Source organism: Pomacea canaliculata, linkage group LG10, assembly GCF_003073045.1.
Source record: "Pomacea canaliculata isolate SZHN2017 linkage group LG10, ASM307304v1, whole genome shotgun sequence".
Lineage (NCBI taxonomy): Eukaryota > Metazoa > Mollusca > Gastropoda > Architaenioglossa > Ampullariidae > Pomacea > Pomacea canaliculata.
In genome coordinates this window covers 21,938,938-21,962,009 of record NC_037599.1, presented here as the reverse complement: position 1 = coordinate 21,962,009, position 23,072 = coordinate 21,938,938, and the positions used below count along the sequence as shown (strand labels likewise).

Genomic DNA, 23,072 nt, shown 5'->3' with positions numbered 1-23,072 from the left:
GGGACACGGACAATTTTATAGTTTAGATCGGAGGTCCATGTATTTTATATAAACGGTGTGCCAGCAGTTTCAGATCTTAGATTATGGTAACGGAAGAGCTCGCACGCACACACGATACGCAAATAATTAAGCTTGAACATTCTCATATACTTTATTTTATGCAACAGCAAAATGTCACAAAATAAAATCATAAGCATGCTTTTATAACTAATACACAGACTACATATACCTTCAAAATATGCACGTGCCATAACAGCATTACTCATAAAGTAAGGTCAGTTCATTAGATTGTTGGTTGACCAAAACTGATTTAATAATATGGCCAATCAGTAGCATATTAACGTCTCATTGCAACATACAACTGCATTGTATAAGATGTTAACATTTTTGAAAAGCTGAAAATAAACTTCTGAAGAAAAATAATTTTTAGCATAGGAGAATGCACTATAATAGTAACAAAGTAAATACTGAAAATTATTTTAAATAACGCCATTCCTATGATATATATGTTTTATACAATCTATATATATATAGGTTTTACATATTTAAGTCTAAAAAAAATGTTGAGAATTTTGATTCATATCAAAATGTCACACAACTTCAAAAGGTATGTTTGTAAGATTAGAGGGATGTAAGAATATCATACATTATGCAGTAAATGTAACCTGATCCAGTAACATTATTTTAAATGCAGGTAATAATTATGGACAGTTTCTTTTTTATAAATTAGTCATCACTCGATCAATGCTGTTGTTTATGATGATTTGTTCCCAATGTGTTCATTTGGAGGGAAACGAGAAGCTACTTTACGTGTTCATTCCATCCTTCCTTCCCCTCTAGCCAGCAGTCCGGTGGCGTAACGGTTAACGCCTGTCACCAATACATTGAAGGTTGTCTGTCCTGGGTTCAGCTCTCGTCTCGTGCACGCTGTTCTTTCTCTGCAAGTGACATCTGTTTCCAGGGCTAGCTGCCTTGCCGTGATATAGCCTTAGTTGCTGGCTCAGCGTAAAACATCAATTTCCCCCCCCCCTCATTTCCCTCTACCATCCACCCCATACAGACACAAACACATCATGCATGCACCCAGACTATGATAAATAACAATTCTGTTTAAAGGAAAAATGTATAAAAAAAAAATAAAATTAATAACCAAGCATGTTTATTTTATGTACATATCACAGTTGTCCCTTTTTAAGGCGAGGATGTGAAGGTCTCCCTGAATCTCATGCTGTATTGTTCATGTATATAGGAGGAAATTACCCATTCTAAAGCACTAAACACCACAGGGCATAAGGAAAAATCACATGAAGTGCAGGTAAACAGAATTAATAATTCCATGGTGGGTTTGCCTGCTTGTAACTAATTTCCATAAAAGCAGACGAGAACTGACCAGACTGAGCATGCCATGACAAAAGTATGCTCCTATTTCTTCATAACCAATTTTATGATTGATAGAAACAAAACGATATATGTTCAAATATGCACATAAGTAGATGAAAAGATTAGGGCAGAAATCTGCTATATCCATCTGTCTAGATCTAATAATTTAGAGGAACATAAGAACAAGAGTGCTTAATGCACAAATCACACACACACACACAATCTTTGTACTATTTCAGAAATTTAAAAAAAATGTGTGGAGAAATCCAAAAACTCTCTCTGTTTGTCTCTTTCTCTCAATAAATACAAAAACTAAAGAATTTATGGCGCTAAATGGACGGAGGTGAATTGTTAGACCATAGAATCTTTGTATATTTAGTTTCAAAATCTACATTTATAAACACCACTTTTAGTTTTACTAAAAACCACCGTTTTAAGAACTTGGACTTGGACTTAAAATTGGAGTAAAAATGCAAGGATTGGTGTCATTATTTATTAAAAAAACAGCAAAGGCACATGGAGATACATCTGACACCATTTTCTCCAGCATATAACAACTAAGAAAAAGCTAAAGACAACTTACAAATTTTAGAAACTGAAAACAAATAAGAAAAATCAGTCCTAAAAATGTTGCTATTAATAACTTACAGAAGCAGGGTTGACTGAAATCTCCCACTGCTAAAATAGGGTTAAGCTCTAAACAGATATTTGGAGGTATGAAAATAATATAAATAGTGTGAACATGAAATTAAGTGAAAAACACAATTTTGACAGCACAAATTGTCTATTCCAGCAGTGTAGCATGATGAGTGAAATTGTCAACCTTCCTGGTGCATTTTATAAGAATATCCTTCATCCTTGGAAGCTTTCTTCTACAGCTATTTGTCTTGTCTGTAGTATGTGATATCAAAAACCTTTTAATTTAAAATCCAAGGAAGACAAAGCAGTTTTCTGCTGAATGGTGTGGTGTGCTCCATAAGTTAGAAAACACCGCATACATGGTCTGTCTTCTGCATTTCAGTGCTCACTTATCTCACTCATTCTTTTTCATGAAGTCTCAGCATAATGCACCTTCTTTGTTGTCTTGCCTCCGCCTCTGTTCTTTGCCAGACTACTGGATTTAAAACAAAAATTGCCTTATATCAGTTTTTCAATAAAAGATTGTAGATTTGCTATATTTTACAAAATTTGTGGGGACTAAGCTGAGGGAAACTAGCATTGTGATGATGGACTAATTAATGCATCCTTCATGTAGACAGACATTGATGAACTTGCCATTAGAATAACTATAAATGAAAAACCCCATCAATCTCACTGACATCTTCAAGCATTATAAGATATTTTAAAATAGTATTATTTTCTCTGAATATGCCAGCCATTTTATATTGAGTAAATATTCTGACTAAAAAAGAAATATTTAACTCAGTTTGCTTTTTTTCTTAACAACACAACTAAGTTTTTGTTTTACCTTGAAAGGGGCTCTGCCTCTGCCTCAGAATCCTCATCTTCAGCACCTGATAAGAATTTCAGATCTCCATCTTTGGTCTTCACGGCTGTGTACTAAAACAAAGCAACAAGAACTAATGTGACCATGGCCTGTCATGGTAACAGAAGACTTGTAATAAAACATACAAGAATTTTCCCTGGCAGCAATCCATGGTGATTATGTTTACAACAAAAATTACAGTACCTGAAAGATTTCAGGATATATTCTATAGTAACAATAGCATTAAGAACTTTAGGCAACAATAACAGAAAGAATACAGAGCATGACATGATAAGAATCATGGTAATGATACTACGTTATATTATCTATAAGGATCACGCATGGAAAGCCACCTTGCCACATGCATGCACACACACCCTTAAGACAACAGCACTGATGTAATATAAAAGAAAGTGTAACAGGTAACATGAGGGCTTACTGTATGCTTTCCTTTATCATTTGATGGTCCTTTGTCATCTTCATCTATTTAAAAAAAATGGATAAGAAAATAAGGTTTTCTGACAAAATATATGTAAATAAATACCACATTATTATAATCTCCTTGCATGCTATATGTCCCCAAAGATAATAACTTAATTTATGGTCATAAATAACAATATTTAAATGCAGGCCAGCAACAGCAACAGGAAATCTTTTACATACCTGCATAAGGTGACATAGTTGGCAGGAAAGAAACCTTGCTGCCCATTCTCAAGCTCTCCCATCCACCAGGTGTCGCTGTCTTTGTAAAGCAGAAGAACAATGTCCCCACGAAAGATTGTTAGCTCATCTGACCGCTGGGCTCGGTAGTCGTACAAAACCACACACTGCCCAAAGAAGGTACAAAAGATACCCAAGAGATACTCCAGAAGATTAAAAAAATTGTCATTATACTTCTTGTGAAGTGTTATATCTAATAACTCTCTCAAGCATTGGTAGAAGGCCAAGATAAGACAGGAATTATGTAGAAAAAGTTATGTTCCACTGTCAGAACCAACCATGCATAAAATCTAAGAACTATTTTTCTTACCTTTGTATGTTTTTTAGTACTGCCAAGTGGAGACTGGAAGCTGAACTGTGCCTTGCCACCTGACTGTGAAAGAATAAAGTAATGTTAAAAGTTAGCATTGCTAAAATAAAAATATGCCATGAAATAGATGAAATATATGTTCTTGAAAGATATATCACCTGAAAAAAATAATGAATTTGTTTGAAAATGAAACCCTATAAATCACATTAATATAAGTGGTTGTGAAGGTAACAACAAATACATGGTGAAGAAGATGCAGATTAAACAGTCAGCGAGTAGAATGACTTTCCTGAGCAGATTACCCAGGTGCCATTACCTTTATCCATCTAGTCATTATGGGGAACTATCCCATCCCATGCATTTCTCTTGAGTGACTTAGTATCCCCTTTACACCCATTCTCCTAAAGCACCTCTACCCTCTAAGATTTTCTGCTGGCCACCTTGTGTTACTCTCAATGATTCGACTGTCTGTACATCACCAGTCAGTAACTACAGTTACCATCCTTCTATCTGACCAGTGGCACACATACAGTATGTGGCCAGTTTCAGACCACCTGAGAGCAGCCAGTAATAGTACTATCAGGCCACAAATACAATTCATTTTGGGAGAAGGCTGTGAATATTATGGACTTTTTGCAAAGAAACATGCATAACTATTACTTACGGTGTCAAGAGAAATATGTGGTGGTCTCCCATAGATAACTGGAGCTTTGCTGCCATGTCGCCCCACTGAAATCAAGAGCCAACATATTTAACACTGACTTCTGTCAATGTCTAGAATAAAATGACAACCACTGATCAGCACGAAAACACGAATAAACACATCACCAGAAAAAACCCAAGATGTTTCATCCTTCATCATGAATACTACTGAGAGCTATCAATTAGCCCCTCATGTTGGGAGTACTAAAGTGAGCATACTTTAAAAGATTAACTTTCACTATGGCTCCCTTGATTTCAAAAATAGGATCCTGTACTCACCCACTATTAAAAGCCACTAAAACTTATGTTCCTGCTTTAGGAGCACTTAACAATTATTAAAATTTTTTGTAATTGGATTCAAGTTTATAAAAATGATAACGAGGGAGATATAGGTAATGGATTTGTCTCATAACCCATGCAACCAAGAAGTTGTGACTTCTTAACAATATTTAAAACGTCTCAAACAGAGTACTTTCCACAAATTTTTACATAAAGAACATTCTCATTTTAATTGTAGATGCCTTTTTTTAGAATCTTTATAAAATTTGGAATTTGTTTAGCGTGTTTTTGTCATAATGTTTAGTGCGTCATCAGGATTTTCACATACATCCTTTGTGTAGCACTATTGTGTAGAGAAAGTAAAATAGTTATTAAAGGGATAAAATTTAAATATTCTGTAAAAAAAAGAAAATGTGGTATTCTATAGATAACTGAATGCACTTGAACCTTTTTATGTCAGTAATGTATTTTCTAAAAGTATACATTTTTTTTTTCCTCTTTGTGGTGTTTATATTTATTTGTTAGTAGACTGCACTGAAAATTGCTATTCATAATTAACTCAAAGATATTTAAAATCAAATGCTTCCTTTAGCTTTTTCGTTTTAGTATCATAAATGTTTATTCATTTCTTTTAGCTTGATATACAACAAGTTTACTTTGCAATACATTTGCATTTGATCAGCAAGTTTTTGTAACACTCTAGAACAAAGTTGCAGAGCACCCTAAGCCTCTCCATATCAGTAAGAATTAAAAAAGGCTTGTTCCAGATGCTTTCACTGGACCTTTTCAAAATTGGTGTAAAAGTTATTTTTAAAATGTATTGTGGTGAATGTAAGATACTTTGAGCCTGGCTTTGATGCTGGGGAAAAGTGCTACATAAAAGCACTGTATTGCATTTTCTGACCTTCTGAGTAAGTTGGTCTCCAGCCACTGTCACTCTGTTTTAAGTAGCGATTCTGCAATGTCAGCTGTTGGGACTGCAGTGTGGTCAATGCTGTCTGTGGTGCATGAGGTGACATCAGTCCTGGTGAAGGCATCTGCAGCATTATACAGCATGGACATAACAATCATTAGCTCTGCCAAAAATGTGTCCTTTTTCAGATTAGCTTTAAAACTAGCTGTGAAATTCTCATTATGAACACAAATGTTAACAATAAACTAAAGAGCTGAAAATGTAAAAAATATATATATATACACCTTAGAAAGCAGCAAAAAACAAAATTACGTTTGAGCGAGGAGTAGCAATATAAGACCCTGAGTCTGTGGCACTCCATGAGGAGACAGCTCCAGAGCGCCCAATGCTGTCAAAGCGATGAGAAGTGTCAGGCGTGACCATGCCAGGCATTTGACTCATATGCATCTGTGATAAGGTAGCAAGTTTGAACTGGTAATTTCATTTTATGCTTCCTACAGAGGCAATATTATGAGTATATACAGGCGATGATCCTGACAGCTAAGACAATAACTGTTTGATTCTGCTTATACTCAGCAGGAAAATAAATTCCTCTTTAATCTGGTGAAATGCATGGTGGTTTATGCATTTAACTTCAGAAAAGATTGCTGCCAATTTATAGTCCACAAAAACCAGAAATCATGACAACTCACAAGCCTTATTTATCAGAGAAAGTAGCAGCAAAACGACAGTCCCAGATCCATGTTCAATTTGCCCTGCCCCCGACAAAGTGAATCACCTACAGTTACAGTTCCTGGTTGCTATGCTATGGAAGTCCTCACTGTTACCTTTAAATTAAATCTAACTAAATCTATAGCCTGTACTAATGTTGATGTACTCACTGTCGCAGACTCAAGTTTCTTCATGACACGCTGGTACCGAGCTGTCTCGTGAGCCTGGAATTCATCTTGTGTCATGACCTTTGACCTTGCAGATAACAGTTCCCCTTCATCCAAAAGAGGGCTAGAACAATTTCAAAGCTCATAGTGCTGCACATATGAACAATCTTAAGTAAAACTAAATTGAATTATTATTAAAATCATCAACATTGAAACAAAAATGATAAGATACCATTTCTAAAATGACTGATTGCAGTGTCAGTCAAAGCATCCCTGGCATATTTCTGAGAGCAATCATTCAGCGTGGAAAGTAGCCATCAGTTAGCTGTATTATTCTGGTATATTTCTGTACTTCTCAAAAGAAAAGGAATTCAGTCTGTGGTACCATATTACAATCTTAAGAATTTACAGTGTTGATACCTGTCTGATAACTTAGGAAAATCCTTTCAAGAAACATAAATCCGGCATCCCAAACACAAGAAAAAGCATGAAAGACAGTCACTTCAGATAAGGTTAAAATACTTCCAAACCTTTTACGTCCAGTCACAAGGTCTTCCACTTCTGTTGTTTCAACTGGACCACGAGATGTTACACCTGCATCTACTTGTGCAGCTGTGATTAAAAAAAAAAAAAAAAAAAACCGTTCATACACTACTCCTTTGTTCATATATCTTCCTCGGAGTATGCGGTTACTTGCTTACTCACATCTGACCATTTGTAACCATACATTTTCCTGTTTGACTTCTATGGACATTTAATTACTCTATTAAAGGAAATATTTCAATATTTTACAAATAAGATTAATGGATAGTTGAACTGCAAAAAGCCATCTTGCCATCTTGCCATCAGGTCATGGGGGGGTTTGAGGTGTTAGAGATCTCACTTTTCTTGGGGCTAGTTTTACTTTAGGGCAGTGCCCATCTCCTCTCCCTTGCTGCCTTACCTTCCCCAACCCATTCCCGCCAGCTGGGTTGACTGGGCGAACTTTACTGTACTGACTTGGGTACGGAACTAGCATGCTCTCAGTTTGGATGCCAGCGCTCTAAACACTCAGATATCTGCTTCCCCTGTTTTGCCCTGACTGTAGGGGGTTGGAACAATGGAACCAATAACAAGCTTCTAGCTATCACACAAGCACTATAAATCACTTGTAGGTTTAATCCGAGCAGGACAGTTTGGTAAGGATAAATGAGCTAATTGATGCAACTAAAAAAACTAGCCGCTGTCACAATTTAAGATGCTTTATAATCTACTCATTATTATCATATCTGCATGTATGACTATTGTCTGTCAGTATTCATAAAACCTTCTGTCTTACTTCAGTCTGTGTGTCAGCTGTTTTAACTGTCGTATGATAGGTGCTGCTTCCCTCTTTATAGTTTTTTCTGTTCTTTCTAAATTCTTTAGAAAACTTGAATTACTGCACAATGCCAACATATGCATTAGCCACCCAGACTGGCTACACACGTACTGAATGGATCATATTTATAGACCAGGATGGGTTGATTTTCACCAAGAGAGCACATGGCTATAATGTGATCACGGGGATGGTATGCAACATCAGTCACAGGTTTGTGGTAATTCAATTCTGTGTACCTCGCCACCTGGTCACCTGCACAAACACAAAAATTTTTTTTTATGTCAGACTATAACTGAAATCTGATGGCAGAAAGATGTTGAACGGTAAGTGGTTCACCATATACAGCATATGCCAGGTTTTTCCATTTTGATTTTGGTGAATGATAGCTGCATACACTCTGGTAGCAGCTTAATAATACTCAGAATTCTAAAAGCTAAAATCATTGGTATCTTTAAAAGGAACATGTAACTGACGAAAAAATATTGAACCTCCTTCTCCTACCCACTCTCTGACTCAATGTTACTGTGTCTACATATAAACCACTTACCTGTGTCAGTGTTCCAAGCATAAACATAGCCATCTTCACTGCCAGCAAAGACAAAAGTTCCACATGGTGTCATGCAACTTCCTAATTTTTCCCTGAAGTTGATAGCTCCAATGTACTGCTGCATAACTCGTTGTCTGAAGCATCAGTAATGAACAACTTATATATTGCAAATGAGTATTAAACACTTATATTTATCTACATTTCTATCTGTCATACTTTTCATGTAGTCTTGTGCAATGCAGTAAGTCAAAGCTTAATTCCTTATACACGTTTATGTTTGTACATATATATATAATAAAAATAACATATAGAATAATGGGTGGCGGAGGGTGGGGTTGACAACCATTGATTTTTCAAGATATCACTCACAGTACACTTACACTCTCAAATCAAGCATGCGAATGGCATTGTCTCTACAGTGGACCAAAAGTCTTCTTCCTGTTGGATGTAGCTCCAGTCGACTAATGGACACACCCTAATAATAAAAATAATTTTTAAAAAGTGGAAAAAGACATCTCAAAGACATTCAAAGAAAACAGGACAGATGGAGATAAATAAATGTATCTTTTGAAATTATCATGTTTCAATGTTAAACATGATAAACTTTTGCCAAATTAGCTTTAGTTCTTTAATATAAGATGAGAGCATGCAAACGTGTCAAGGAAGATCTACCCAAAGTTGGGGAACGCGACTAAAATCATGGGCCTATAATATGAAAGCATGAAGACTACATAACATCAAACTGTACAGTTATTGTTCTGTAAAAAGTAATTTGCAGAAAGAACTTCTAGATTTCTGATTACCTTCAATTCTGGCTCCTCTAGAGAACTGTAAAGCGTCCAGTCACGTATAAAAGCTGTAAAAGTTATTTTTGTAAAAACCAGAGAATTAAACACTAACATAAAAGTCAAGATATTTCCTGAGAAATAAAAGTACAAAGTGCCCCACTTTCACTAGTATGCTATAGGTACAAGCAGAAAATGTAACTCATGATTTCTTTTTTCAAGCATACATCTATGCATATGCACACATTTTTTTATGGGGTAACACTTTCAACATTTTGTGAAGCAGCCCTATAAAATATTTTACCTGATTTAGGAACAACTTTTATTAAAGGTCATGCTGAAGAAATCAGACTACTCACATCTTCGTCCTGTTTCCTCCGTGACAAACACATTCCATATATTAATTCTACCAGTGTTGTCAGCAGAATACATCTTCTGTCCATCATCATCATTAAAGCAAAGAGAGTTGACATGACCCAAATGTCCCTCTATTTCCTGCACAAGCTGTAGACAAAGAATCCAGCTCCATTATCTATTGTGTTGTCAAAAGTGCACAAGCACATCACAGAAAACACAAAGAAACACAGCAATATCAGTATTCATGATACATTTAACAATAAAATGAAAACATAAATCAATAACTTCAAACTGCCAAAAATCTCCAGAAATCAAGGGTTGATATCAGGAGAAAATTGACGTGACATCAAATCAAAAACCAAAAAGATGATCTTTGCTTGATTTTATTCACTGCAACTCAGTTAAGGTCATTGCCAACACAAATGATATACATCAGAGTGGGAATTCGGCTGATAACTCCAATCAGATTGCACTTATATTTAGAGAAAAACAAATATAATCCAGCTGGAAAATGGGTGAGAGTAGCAAAATGCAGCTGTAGTAAATACAAAACATGAAGGCTCAATACTAACATCCAAATAAAAATATGGCCACAACATGGAAATAAAATCAAGATGAGGTGACCCCGACCTGTTAGGGGAAGGGTTATAACTCTCATCAGTGAGTTACCTGTCCACTTTCTTCCTCCTGACTTATGTCCCACACCCGAATCACCTGGTCATAGCAACCTGACACTACAACTGTGTCCACTCGGGGATGAAATTTACAGCAGTAGACAAATGATGGGTGAGGGAGTACCTTTTCAGCAAATGGCTTTGCTTCTATTACATTCCAAATCCTGTTCAAACAGAAACAAATAGAAATGTTAATCATGGAGATAAAATGAAGAGGTATAGTTTTAAAATGTTCACAAGTGCTCTTTCCTTCATTATTTTACAGCTGTTTGGTAAAAATATTACTAAATAACAATATAGGGATGACTTCAGAAAGGCTTGTCAGTCATTGTTATTATCGTTTTCATATTTCTTACTTCTTAAACAATTTATTTTTAACATCTAGAGCAGCTTACCTAACAGTTCCATCAGATGAAGCTGATGCAAGATGGGTATCCTTTTTGGACCAGGACAGTTCATACACTAGACTGAAGTGGCCTTTGAGTTCCATTCTTTGTTTTCCTGAAGGAATCTGGAGAAAGATTTTGGTTTAAGACAGGAGCATAAAGTGGCACGTAAATACTGAAAATGTCTGACCATAAAAATGTTGTCAAAAGTTAAAGGGAGCACTGAAAACATCTTTCTATGATTCATCTCATCTAAAACGTTTTATGAAATAAAAATGAAAAGCTTGAAACAATAAAAATAATTATTCAGAATGTACTGATTCTTTTTGAAAATTGTCTAAACAATAATGGATTTTTAAAAGTCACTAGAAAAACTAATACATGTTTTATAAATGAAAATGATTTTGAATTTCATATCATTCAAAAATTGTCTTATACCTCATACAGTAAGATAGGGTTGCCATCTCTGTCCCCACATGCACATGCAAGAGTTCTGAAATATGAAAAAAACAAAGATACCAAAAAATATGCAAAAATATCAGGGGGAAAAAACGACCAAAATATATATAAATATAGAGTACTCTAACAAATATACACTATTCTAGCACCTGAAAAATTAAATCATTTGGTTAGCCTCTGAGTTAAAGAGGCAAATCTTACCATACTCACCTGCCATCATGAGAAAAGCAAATGACAAAGCAGCCTTTTCTTAACCCAGGTAATGTGAGGATTAGGTCATTTGGAATTCGACACAGCTGACCAAACAACCGTGTCCAAGTGGTGATAGGTCTTGTTTCTAGTCTGTTATTTTTAGTGTCCCAGTTCATGCTTCGTTTGAGATCTTCATAAGTCATAGCTCCTTGCTCCTAAAAAAAATAACAATAACAACAATAAAATTAAAAAAAATTAAAAGATAAAAAAAACTTACTCCTATATCAAAACTACAGTGAATGAAGTAAAGCACATTGTTCATAGAGATTCACAATCTACCACAATTAATAATAATGTGTGGGAATAAGTGGGAATTTATAAACAGCAATACCTCAGCCAAAGGCAGATTCATTGCGCTGAACAAGATAACAAAACAGTTACAAAGATGTAGAACAAGTTAACAAAATAGTAACAAAGATGTAGATTGTAGAACAAGTTAACAAAATAGTATCAAAGATGTAGAACGAAGAACAGTGTCAGGACTTGCTGTGATTCTGGCAGTAAAGGGTGATTACTCTAGATTTAACAGTAAGGACTCCAGAGAATATGGTCAGTGACATCAGAAGAATATTGGGAAGATAATGAGTAATCCTGAGAATATGAAGAAATGTTAACATATGAAACTACAAAAAGGGTTAGGGTCGCTGCCGAAGAGAGTGATGCATGGAGGAATATCATCGCATTTCAAAATAACATAATATGCAGAATGCTGCAAACCAGAATAGGAAGGAAAACACAGCAGAAGCACAAGTAAACATGAAGGTCTAACACCTTTATCCAAATTGAAGCACAACCACAAAACAAACAAAATCAAGGAGAGCCGATTCCCTTATTATTACTAAGCAAATAAAACAAAGGGTTTTAGAAACTTCTTGTAATAGTATCTCTGATCCAGTTTATAACAACAACAGCCAAGAAATAACCTACCTTCTGTGTGGCAAACATAGAACGCATAGAGGGCTCCACTACCAGGGGTGGTGTAGTGTTCTTAAGTGTGACATACAAGGTTGATGGGTATGGATCTCGTTTTGGCATCTTCCACCACTGGTATGGCTGTTCAAGAATTATACCTCACTGATAATCAGCATCTTAAAAGATTGATAACTGGAAGCACAATCAAAATAAAATTGTATTGTTATAAAATAAGGATCTGAAGACCTCCAATGATCACATTACACGTAGAGCTTTAAGAATCCCTAGTTTTCCAAACCTGACATTATGCTGAAACCTATACAATCTCTCCTTAGAAAATGTAGGTGAAGTGCCCCTACCTCTACTTGATCCCTTTTGGTGATTCTACGAGGTGGCACTTGATACAGCTGAAGTCTAGCTCTAGAGCCAACATTGATTTTGTCATTGGCACCAACAATCTGCAAAATAAAAAATTATCAATAAACAACATAGCAGAAGTTTTGTTGTTGTTAATAATTCTCTGATTTGCATCACAGGAAATACACTCTTGAAACAAGATTTTTTTTTCTGGTGGTACTCTGACAGAAAACACATCAATTAAATCTTAAGAAATGATTACTGATACCATTGCATTCCTGACTACAAATCTTTCAATATGACAGCAAATAAAGTGGTGAAAAGATCAATGTTAGCTTAGTCGTGATGTCATATAAGAAGTCAATGTCAAGTTATGAAGCTATAAAGAATGTATTCTTCTAACTACAGAGTTCCTTTCCTGGAATAGTCCCTAATTAGTTCTTTAGTAGGAAATTCTCGGTGTCCGGTCACTTAATCCCCAGACACTTCATCCCCGACACTTCATCCCCGACACTTCATCCCCGAGACATTAATCCCCAGACACTTCATCCCAGACACTTCATCCCCGACACTTCATCCACCGACACTTCATCCCCGAGACACTTCATCCCCGAGACATTTAATCCCCGACACTTCCTCTTCAGGACAAATCAAGAGCAACCTATAATAGATTGTTGGGTGCAGTTAGAGAGCTAGTGCCTAATGCAGCTCCAGAGACTATAGTAACAGACTTTGAGAAAGCTGCGATGACCGCTTTTAGTCATGTAAAGTAACGGGCTGTTACTTTCACTTAAGTCAAGCGGTATTACGCAAAGTCTCTGAACTGGGGATGAGAAGTGACTATGACGAAGACGACGAGTTACGTGGAATGGTCAGATGTCTCCCAGCACTGGCCTATGTATGTGAGGAAGACATCGTCGATTCCTTCGAATTCCTTGATGGTCTACGTAAGGATTGTCAGCTACACAAGGCGTCTGTTCTACAATCATGCGCCGGCACAGAGAAACGTGCAAAGAAGAAATACGCTGAGTTAGCCAGGAGAATTAGCAACATTGTTGAGAGATATGAGTCAATGGATCGTCTTCTGTACCTCCGATCATTAGCTTACCTTTCATATTGATTAACAGCAATTACCTCGCGAACACTCAAGAACAATTTTCATATCATATTGTTGACGAAACATTACATTTACTTGCTTATATGAATTTAACTAATGTTGTAGATGTTCAAATGACGTTGAAGGTTAATAGCATGATTTGAATTTGAATTATTTGAATTTCAAGTATGATTAATTAATAAATTTCAATAAAATTTTTCGCTGACTTCATAATTTTTTTATAGTTAAGAATTTAGTTTAGGGATGAAGTGTCTGGGGATGAAGTGCTTAGGGATTAAATGTCTCGGGGATGAAGTGTCGGGGATGAAGTGTCGGGGATGAAGTGTCTGGGGATTAAGTGACTGGGAACCGAAATTCTCAAACTAGCAGCAGTTCCATCTGCTGGTCAGCAGTAAATGCTGAGGCCCTCTTGGCATTTCAATATGTCGATTGAGCTAATGCCTATGAAAATCATTATCATCAGTAAAAACTGGTGAAACTTTGACAAAAGAAGACAATGGGGTAGTCTAGTCAATTTTTGGTTTTACTTGGTCTCTCAGATGAATCCTATCTTGCATCAGGTATAACCAACAGGGGCTGATTCACAATAATGATCTTGTCTGGTGGCATTAAAGGGAGATGGTTCTCAAGATGATAAAAGATAGAAGAGTTGTTAACAGCTGATTGGTTGGTAGAAATGGCAAACAATGTTTTACAGTTGATGTATACATGGGTAGAGCCACAGGAAATGCTCACCAGGGAAAGAGGGAACAAATCTGAAATGGATTCTCTCACAATAAAATATAGAAACCTCTATTCTGTCTTGCGTCTACCTACTGGCCATTGTGCACATCAAGCAAGTTCTTATGCAAGTGGCTAATTCTGTTTACAATTTTGATGATGCAGTCTCACCTTCAGAAAAGCCCAAGCAATGTGGTACCAGCCAGTTTCTTGCCTATTGTTAGTAGAATTCATGCTTGTGAAGTCCAGAATCTGCAAAACATCACAGCCACAAGAATCAGACATATCTAACTAGTACCCAAGCTTAAGACTAAATGGAAGGTTCTTAATGTAAGTCAAGTCCAAGCAGCAAAAAAAAGATAAATAAGTCATTATATTTCAAGAACAATACAAACAAACCAAAATCAAAAACTCTCTTTTGAATGAAGATATAATAAAGGTAGCCACTACCTTTAAAACAAATATGTGTACTGTATATAGACAGATAAAGCAATAAATCTCAAGATTTTAAAGGTTCTGAAATTCCTTATTTATCTCAAAAGATAAAATGTAAAGAAAAGGGGAAAAACAGTAAGACAAAACAGGGATGTGAAGAAGAGGGACTAAACAAATTTGTTCCTAACCTCAAAAAGGATGAGAGCCTTGGGGGTCGTTTGGATAAAGTGGTTGTAGTTCTCATTAAAAATTAACAACTCCTCCCAAGCAGGTATTGTTGATCTGGAGATTTTTAACAAAATATTTAGTATATGAAAAATATTAGCATTAAGACATATATTTAAAAAAAACCCAAAATGAATTATGACATTGCTAATGCCTGATAATTAAAACTTGTAATAAGTTCTGAACAAGTGAATAATGATATCTAAACAAACACTAATGGTTGAAAACAAGCTGAGTTCCTTTGAACAAAGAATATTTTTTAAAATACTTCTTAATCTCACTGGTACACTTTCAAAGGATGAATTTTAATGTGGAACACACTGCTAATGTACATACTTTCTTTCCTTGAAGTCGAATGGCTGAGTCATGATAGGTAACACACAATCCACTTTATCATGTGATGTCTCATAGAAAGATGTTACAGCTCTCTCCCTGGGAAGCAGAAAGGGTCGTGTGCAAAACTAAATTTCATCAAGTAAATGAACACAAAGGAGAAAAATTCAGATTGTGACAATCTCTTTACCATCTTATAAGGATTCCTGGGTCACATGAAAAATCTTTGCTGACAAATAAACAGGTAAGAAAATCTCCTTACAATTATAAAAATTTTAAATACCTTTTATAGAAAAATATATATATAAAACTAATATGACAAAATAAACCATACGTAATGTAATGAAAGCCACATGTAATGAAAACAAAAATCACAGTATGTACAGGAAGTGTAGTATTTCTGAAAAAACTTATGCTCGAGTAACAATCTCCAAAATCTTTGTCGATCAAACAATACAGCTGTGCTGTTAATAAAATCTAAAATAAAAACAATGTCAACTTATTCGGTATGTCTAGAAAGATCTCATATTACTCACTTGTGTTGCTTGGGGAAATGCTGGCCAGTGTTTTCATCCACAATGTGAACACGGACAAGTGGATGCAAAATATTAAAGTCATTTTTTAGTTTGTCTGTGCGATGTATCATGACAGCCAGCACCTCGCCTGCATCTGGGATGTCAGCAGGTGCTTCCTCAATCTTTTCTGCTTCAACGCCTGCATCACCTGCACCATCCTTGGCTTTAACTGCCATGTAAATATGATTGCATATAGTACCTGTCATTGCTCACTTTTATTTAAATCAGCTACACAGAAGTATAAAATCAAAAATCTTTAATGCAGAATTGCACATATTTACTTGATTGATGCTTGCTTCTGAGACATCAGGACTCTTACTCAAAAAAATGATGCAGCAATGTTCATACCATTAAATGTACTTTAAAACACTGAATGTTTTTCTTAAAAATAAACAGATGTGTAAAGTGTGCACATGTAGACAAAAGTTCATTGTTCATGCTATAGCCCCCTATTTTCCAAAATGTATGGTATAAACAAAAAGAGAAAGCAATAAAAAGCACATTACCTCTCTTCTTTTTAGCTTTCTTCTTTCCTGTCGCATCCCCCTATTTTCCAAAATAAAATGTAATATTTAATTACCATGCCAGTTGCCACATTTATTTTCTCCCCATCATGCATTCAAAGTGTTCTTTAGGACAGTGGTTCTCAAAGTATTTCGGACTGCGGACTACTTTACTGAAGTAAAAAATAAGGCAGACCACCAAGGCCTAAAATCACTCTGTACCGTGAATTTCAAATTAAATTGCTGCATTTCTTTCATTCAAAACTAAATGTACTTTTGAGTCAGTAGTATAGTAATAAATAAACATAAAATTACATACTTTGCAAAGAACACATAAAAATTAAAAATAAGGAACTGCACAGTGTTACTAAGGGGCAACGGATGACGTAGTGAAATGACACTATGTTCATGCTGTGACATAAAGACTTAGTTGGTAAGTGAGTGTTTTATGCAAATGAGCATCAATAAAATTAAAACTCGTGTGAAATCAATAATGGACTAATTAGTATCTGGCGATTTAAACATCACTTTGCTCGCGTAAGATGGCTGTTAGCCACTGACCACCTGACTTATGCTTGCAGCCAACAAGTGGTCCACAGACCACATTTTGAGAACCACTGCTTTAGTCTGTCTGCTACTCTTGAAAGATATCAACATACTATTAAAAAAAATTAATTATACTTCTCTTCCATTTACTGCACAGTAACATGACCATTAAATTACCTGCATGAATTGAAAATGCATTCTAGTGGTTTTATATAAGATTTTCTAAGACTGAACTTGTGACATTTTCAAAAGTAAAAACAAACAACCAAAAAAACCCATAGAAAACCATTTTGCCCAAATGTTTTTGTACCAACAACAGCTCATTCAAGATGGGTAAAACAGACACACACATGCATATACAGTATTATCAAATTACTGTCAGGCTGAATACAGCAACGATACACTCCTCACAGCTTTTTTTTTCAAATCTAGATATATATTACTGACCTCAGCACTTTCTTGAGTTTCTTCTGATACTTTTTTCTCTTCTGCCTCAGCAGACATTTTTGAGCCTGCCTTTTTCTTCTTTTTGTCTTCTGAAGAAGGAATAACGGATGGGTCTGATGATGAAGGCTTTACCTCTTCGGGAGGCTCTGATTCTTTAGCTTTTTTCTTTTTCTTTTGCCTTGGGGATGTCATCACATTTTCTGACAAACCATCTTGTTTATGAATAGGCTGCAAGTCTTCTTTATCACTAGACTGCAACTCATCTGGTTTTTTCTTCTTTTTCTTCACTGCTTTGGGAGACAACATGGTTGTGTCTGCTTCGCTGGTGTCCTTATTCAGTATTTTCGCATCAGGTGTTTGTTTCTTCTTTTGTTTAGATCTTTCAGGCAATGGTTTCTCTGCATCAGGAAGAACTTCTTTCTCCATTAACTCTTCTTTTTTCTTCTTTTTTGATATTTTTGTAGGAGAATCAGGAATTTCTGGATCTGCTATTGTAATATCAGGTGGCTCTGTCATGTTTTTTGTTTTGTTTTTCTTTCTTTCTTTGGGAATAGGTGTTTTGAATGAGTCGGCTGGAGGTAGTTCTCTAAAAACAAGTATAAAAGAAGAAAAAAAAGTCAAACTTTTTATCAAACAATAAAGTCATTATATTACTTCTGCTAGCCATATTACAAGAAAAAAATTGACAATTTATAGAAAATCTTTCACTGAAATGTAGACTTTGGATTTTGGTTTAAATGCATGAAAAAGTAAGAAAAAAACTGTTTCAAAGGATAGCAAATATCTATTTTAATGAACAGAAATCCAGACTTTTTCTACTGATGACCAATACTTAACATGAAAGCAGATCAACAAAATTCTAAAAGTTAATAAAAGTTAGTTTAGTCCTTGTTACTCCGAGAGGAGCTTAGGGCCACAACAACACCTCACCAGTGGACCCGGTTTTGGGCAGCCCCCTTTCAGTCTAAACCCTATCTGGAACTTCCAAACATTATCCTTCTACAGTAAGACCAGCATCTTCAACACCAATGTGAAGGCAGTCTTACTGTATGGTTCTGAAACACGGAGAGTGACAAACACCATCAACAAGATCCAGACCATTACCAACCTAAGCCTATGCCATATTCTGGGAATAAGATGGCCTGAAAAGATCTCCAACAGCAACCTGTGGAAAAGAACCAACCAGAATGCCACTAGCCAAGACATTAAAAAACCCAAATGGGGCTGGATAGGACACACCCTGCGCAAACCAGCTGACACCATCGCCAAGCCGGCATTTGACTGGAATCCTCAGAGGAAGAGGAGAGTTGGGAGGCCAAAGCAGACTTGGAAAAGAACAGTAGAAAGCGAAAAAAAGGATGTTGTAACCACATGGGTCCAAAAGATAATAAAAATGCTTACAAAATTTTATCTGCTGGAAAAGATAAAGAAGTCTCTTCTACATTTTTCTTTTTCTTCACTTTCTTTTTGTCCAATTCAGCAATCTCTATATTGTCTTTCAAAGTCTTGAAAGATTCTGCATCTGAAATTAAAGAAGAAGCTATTTTTTTAATGAAAAAGAAATTTCTCATGTAAGTGAAGACTCTGAAAAATGATTCTCACTCTCTCACTCTCAAACACACACATAAAATTTACGGACTTAACTAAAATGAATCCCTGTGCATCTGCATGTGGAAGTGCAGTGAGCTGCTTCTATTGGCCATTTTTAATAACAATTACCAGCTTGCTGCTGCTTCCTCTGTCGCTGTTTGTTGCTCTTCTCATTCTTTGGACTATTGTCAGGCTCATAGATATTAGCCAAGAGTGCTGTATCTTCATCTTTGTGCAGACCTGTGATTTCACTCCCCTTACGAAGGGACTCAAGCTGTCCGTAAACATCCCCAAAAGAGATAATTAAAGAAAATATTTGAAAATACAGAAAACTTGCAACAGAATCATCTGTAATTTAATCAAAATTTTTAAACTGTATGTACTATAGGCAAAAAAAAGTCATCTTGTTTAACTAAAATATATTCATCTATGTGTACACTTTAAGGACTCAATGATAAAGTATGGATCATCTGCTACAGTCATCTACACCAGTTGTAACATGAGACCATGAAGAAAATCTGTTTCTGCACACAAGATTTGTTTTGAGTTTTAGCAAAATGATTTTTTGTATTTTTATGGATTTCCTGTCACCAAAACAACAACATATGGCCATAGGATTTTTGGTTATTGTACAGCAAAACAATGGAACTCTCTCTTGTTCCATATTTGACACCTACCCACTATTGAATCCTTTTAACATGCACTGAAAACGCACCTCTTCCGTAAACATTACTCCTAACAACCTTTCCCATAATGATAGTCCTTTTTCACACCCTTCTTTTTGCAATATCATGTTACTCTCAGCTCTTATTCTTTGGTTCCTCTTTGTGTTTCCTGTATTTGATTTTATTCTTCGTTTAGTATGGTTGTTGATCCTTTTATAGTTCATATGTTATTTGTTTGTTTTCCTGTCCCTCACATGCTGTCAATGTTTAGCGCTAAGAGCATGCTCCTTAGGGGTGTGAGTATGCACTTTACAAATTTTGCATTTTTATATTATTATTATTAAAACTATGTTTATAACCACAAAGAACTATGCAGTCTCCTTTTAGGGCATGGGAATGTGGAGAAACTGCCACAGTAGTGTCACTTAGATCTGTCAATGTCAAGTTAAGTCATCTGGACTGCAAATGTGCACATCTATTTTAGCTTAGATGCTATTTTGCACCTTTTTTTTTTAAAAACAATGCTTTTATTCACAATTATGTAGTTTGAATACACAAAAATTGCAAGTTAACTCTGCAAAAAATACACAAATAAAGTCTTAAAGCTGAAAAATAAAGAACAATAGTTATAAAACAGCCCACAAAGGCGTAAGTGAAATACTTTTTAGGACGTATTCAACTGAAATAACGTTTCAGTTTCATCAATCTATATTTGCATGCCATAGGTAGTTTTTAAAACATTACTTTAAAATCTTGTAAAATATGAATTTAGCAATAGCAAATCCCCCACACAAGAGCTCAGTGCTCTTTAACCTTGTGCAGACTGACAGACAGAATACAGAATACAAAAGTTACACATAAACATGTAATCATAAAACTACCTCAAGCATCCCATATTATCTACACCAACCAAGATGAGTGAGACCACATTCTCATTTACTCCTTAATCCTGCATGCAGAAGTTATATCAATTAATGATATTTATTATTTTGAAACTCTGAAGTACATGATGGATGAAAGTAATTTAAAACACCGTATGAATGTGCATCTCTCTATTTAACTCTGAGTGTAGTAACATCTCACAAGTTCTAATAAAAAGCACACAAGTCACTAAAGTCCCACATAAAATTTGCACTATTTTGTGCTTCTTTAATAAGAAAATTATGAATATGTAATCTTACCACAGTATTTTCATCTGTCTCTTTTGTTTTCTTTTTCTTTCTTTTTTTCACTTCAGCTGCCTCCCTGAAGTCATAAAAATGAATTATTTTAAGCTGAAAAAGTCATCATCCTTTTACATCTTTTAACAGCTAATGCAAGTTTGTCACATACTTCAGAGAGAGTACAGTCCCTTGCCCACGAGAAATATTTCTTATCTCAGTTATGATCTATGAATCTTACTGTGCTTAGTGCCGATAAAGGCTTACGTCAAGGGAAACAAGAAGGGGACAGCTTTTTCACACTTTTGTTGAGATGTTGCGTTGACATGATCTAAGACTTTTTAATCCCTCCTGTAATTTTAGCCTGAGCGGATCTGTTTTCCCATGTAGTCCTCATACTATATCTAAAACATATGCCCTTGCAAATACTAATCATAGTCTCAAAAAAGTACTTACTTTGTTGATTGTGAAACCACCTGTTGGAGCAGCTCTTCAACTCTGACTTTTGTACTAGATGAAGCCTCTATTATTTTTGTAAACATACAACAGAAAAATATGCTTACCAACAATCCCAACAATGAAGAACATGTAACACTGGTGAAAAGTTGGTCCTACTGATTGGATTAAATGTTTCACATGAATCAACTCTGTATAGAGTGGAAAAGTTAACAAAAGTAGTGGTGTATGTGTTACAAATGTAGTTTGGAGCATATAGTACTATAGAGTTTATGCTGATATTGTTGTGTTGGATAGCTTTTATGGTGTCTTTCTACATAAATTGTCTATTTGTTTTTAGATCAGACTTACTAAGTATTGTTCAGCAATAATCTTTTGATCAGATTTAGTGATGGTGGGAGTATTTTTAACATAATAAATGCATTTACATAAATGTTTGTCCCATCAATGAAGAAATCAAGGTTTGACGATTCTGCAATACCTGCTGGGGCTATTCATATGTTTGGTGACAGAGAAGACTTTCTGATGCATATTAGTTTCTTAATTTGTGAATATTATGAATCAAAAATTTTGGTAGGGTAATTTCATATTTATTCATTGTAAGCAGCAACCTCATTTTCTTCGTGTACCCTCTAACTCTCTTGATTATCATACACATTACATTCATTTAAGCGTCTTTTCATATGGAAAAAAGTGAAACTCTTTATTTGAGTAAATTCTTATTTTAATTTTATTTTAATACCTTTATCAACACAAGATGACCAGAAAATACTGCAAACTCAAAAAACCAAATTTGTTACCAGCAACCTCAGTCTCAAAAATCATGGCAATTAGTCTTAATGAGTCTAAGAATCCAGCATGCCTAATCAAGTGATAAGTCGTAGAATCTAGTTTCCTTTATTCGCTTGCATTTTGACGTGCAAAAAAACATGGTTGCCATTAAAGTTTCCTACTCAACAAGAGACTTCAACAGAGAAAATTTTTTGGGGAAAAAGAAATGCAGGTATCGTCATTATGCTATAAACATTTTAATAGTGAAACAGGTTAAAGCACGCCTGGACCAAGACGATAGAGTAAATATAGCTTTTAAAAAGATAATAAAGTTTAAATAACTGATAAAACGTAATTAAAATCCCATTTCCATATACATCCTCACAGAAATAGACATTGAATATGCAGAATATCAATTATGATGGGAAATAATGAGCAGCTTGTTTTGAAATTCTTACCGTCGACTGCCATGATTGTTTACAACATAGTCCGCGGTTAATAAAGGGAGACAACCCCGTAATAACGGTATAGGCCCTTGGTGCAGTATTATCCCAGTCTTGTAATAATATACAAGTCCGTGGTACAATAGTACAAGTTCAAACTGAATTCTTTTGGTTTTAATAGTTTGGAAAGCCTACAATCATGGACTTGTATAATGGTACAATAGTACAAATTCAAGCTAAATGCTTTTGACAGTTTGGAAAGAGTAGTTAACATGGTTTTAAACTTTTTAGAATTTTGTAAGCGTTATCAGCAGTTACACTGTGAAAAC

General features: G+C 35.3%; 1 protein-coding gene across 3 annotated transcripts; it reads right to left on the bottom strand.

The window, feature by feature from the left end:
- Nucleotides 1–132: 132 nt before the first annotated feature.
- Nucleotides 133–22,811, bottom strand: LOC112573220 (jouberin-like). 3 transcript variants are annotated; one of them, XM_025253386.1, is made up of 32 exons: nt 22,759–22,811; nt 21,530–21,596; nt 21,095–21,158; nt 19,378–19,522; nt 19,060–19,198; nt 17,659–18,244; nt 16,669–16,708; nt 16,124–16,331; nt 15,591–15,686; nt 15,218–15,311; nt 14,766–14,846; nt 12,760–12,858; nt 12,416–12,541; nt 11,447–11,643; nt 11,216–11,270; nt 10,787–10,902; nt 10,387–10,555; nt 9,720–9,864; nt 9,379–9,431; nt 8,956–9,050; nt 8,576–8,709; nt 8,140–8,280; nt 7,199–7,280; nt 6,672–6,792; nt 6,103–6,237; nt 5,782–5,914; nt 4,561–4,625; nt 3,897–3,959; nt 3,530–3,693; nt 3,306–3,349; nt 2,849–2,940; nt 133–2,494 (listed from the first exon to the last, which is right to left on the bottom strand). In XM_025253386.1, exons 1-30 carry the CDS (start codon nt 22,769–22,771, stop codon nt 3,346–3,348), a joined length of 3,630 nt encoding a protein of 1,209 aa, XP_025109171.1. In that variant the 5' UTR covers nt 22,772–22,811; the 3' UTR covers nt 133–2,494; nt 2,849–2,940; nt 3,306–3,345. The 3 variants fall into 3 exon arrangements, with proteins under 3 accessions (XP_025109171.1, XP_025109172.1, XP_025109173.1); XM_025253387.1 differs by having other exon boundaries at nt 133–2,491; XM_025253388.1 differs by having other exon boundaries at nt 19,060–19,180; nt 22,759–22,810.
- Nucleotides 22,812–23,072: the final 261 nt, after the last annotated feature.

Excerpts from the sequence above, each read along its gene's own strand:
- LOC112573220 (XM_025253386.1), bottom strand. Across the intron at positions 9,051-9,378 it reads TAGAGGAGCCAGAATTGAAG|GGTGTGTCCATTAGTCGACT; the intron begins GTAATCAGAAAT and ends TTTTATTATTAG. Across the intron at positions 6,793-7,198 it reads CTTGTGACTGGACGTAAAAG|CCCTCTTTTGGATGAAGGGG; the intron begins GTTTGGAAGTAT and ends AAATTGTTCTAG.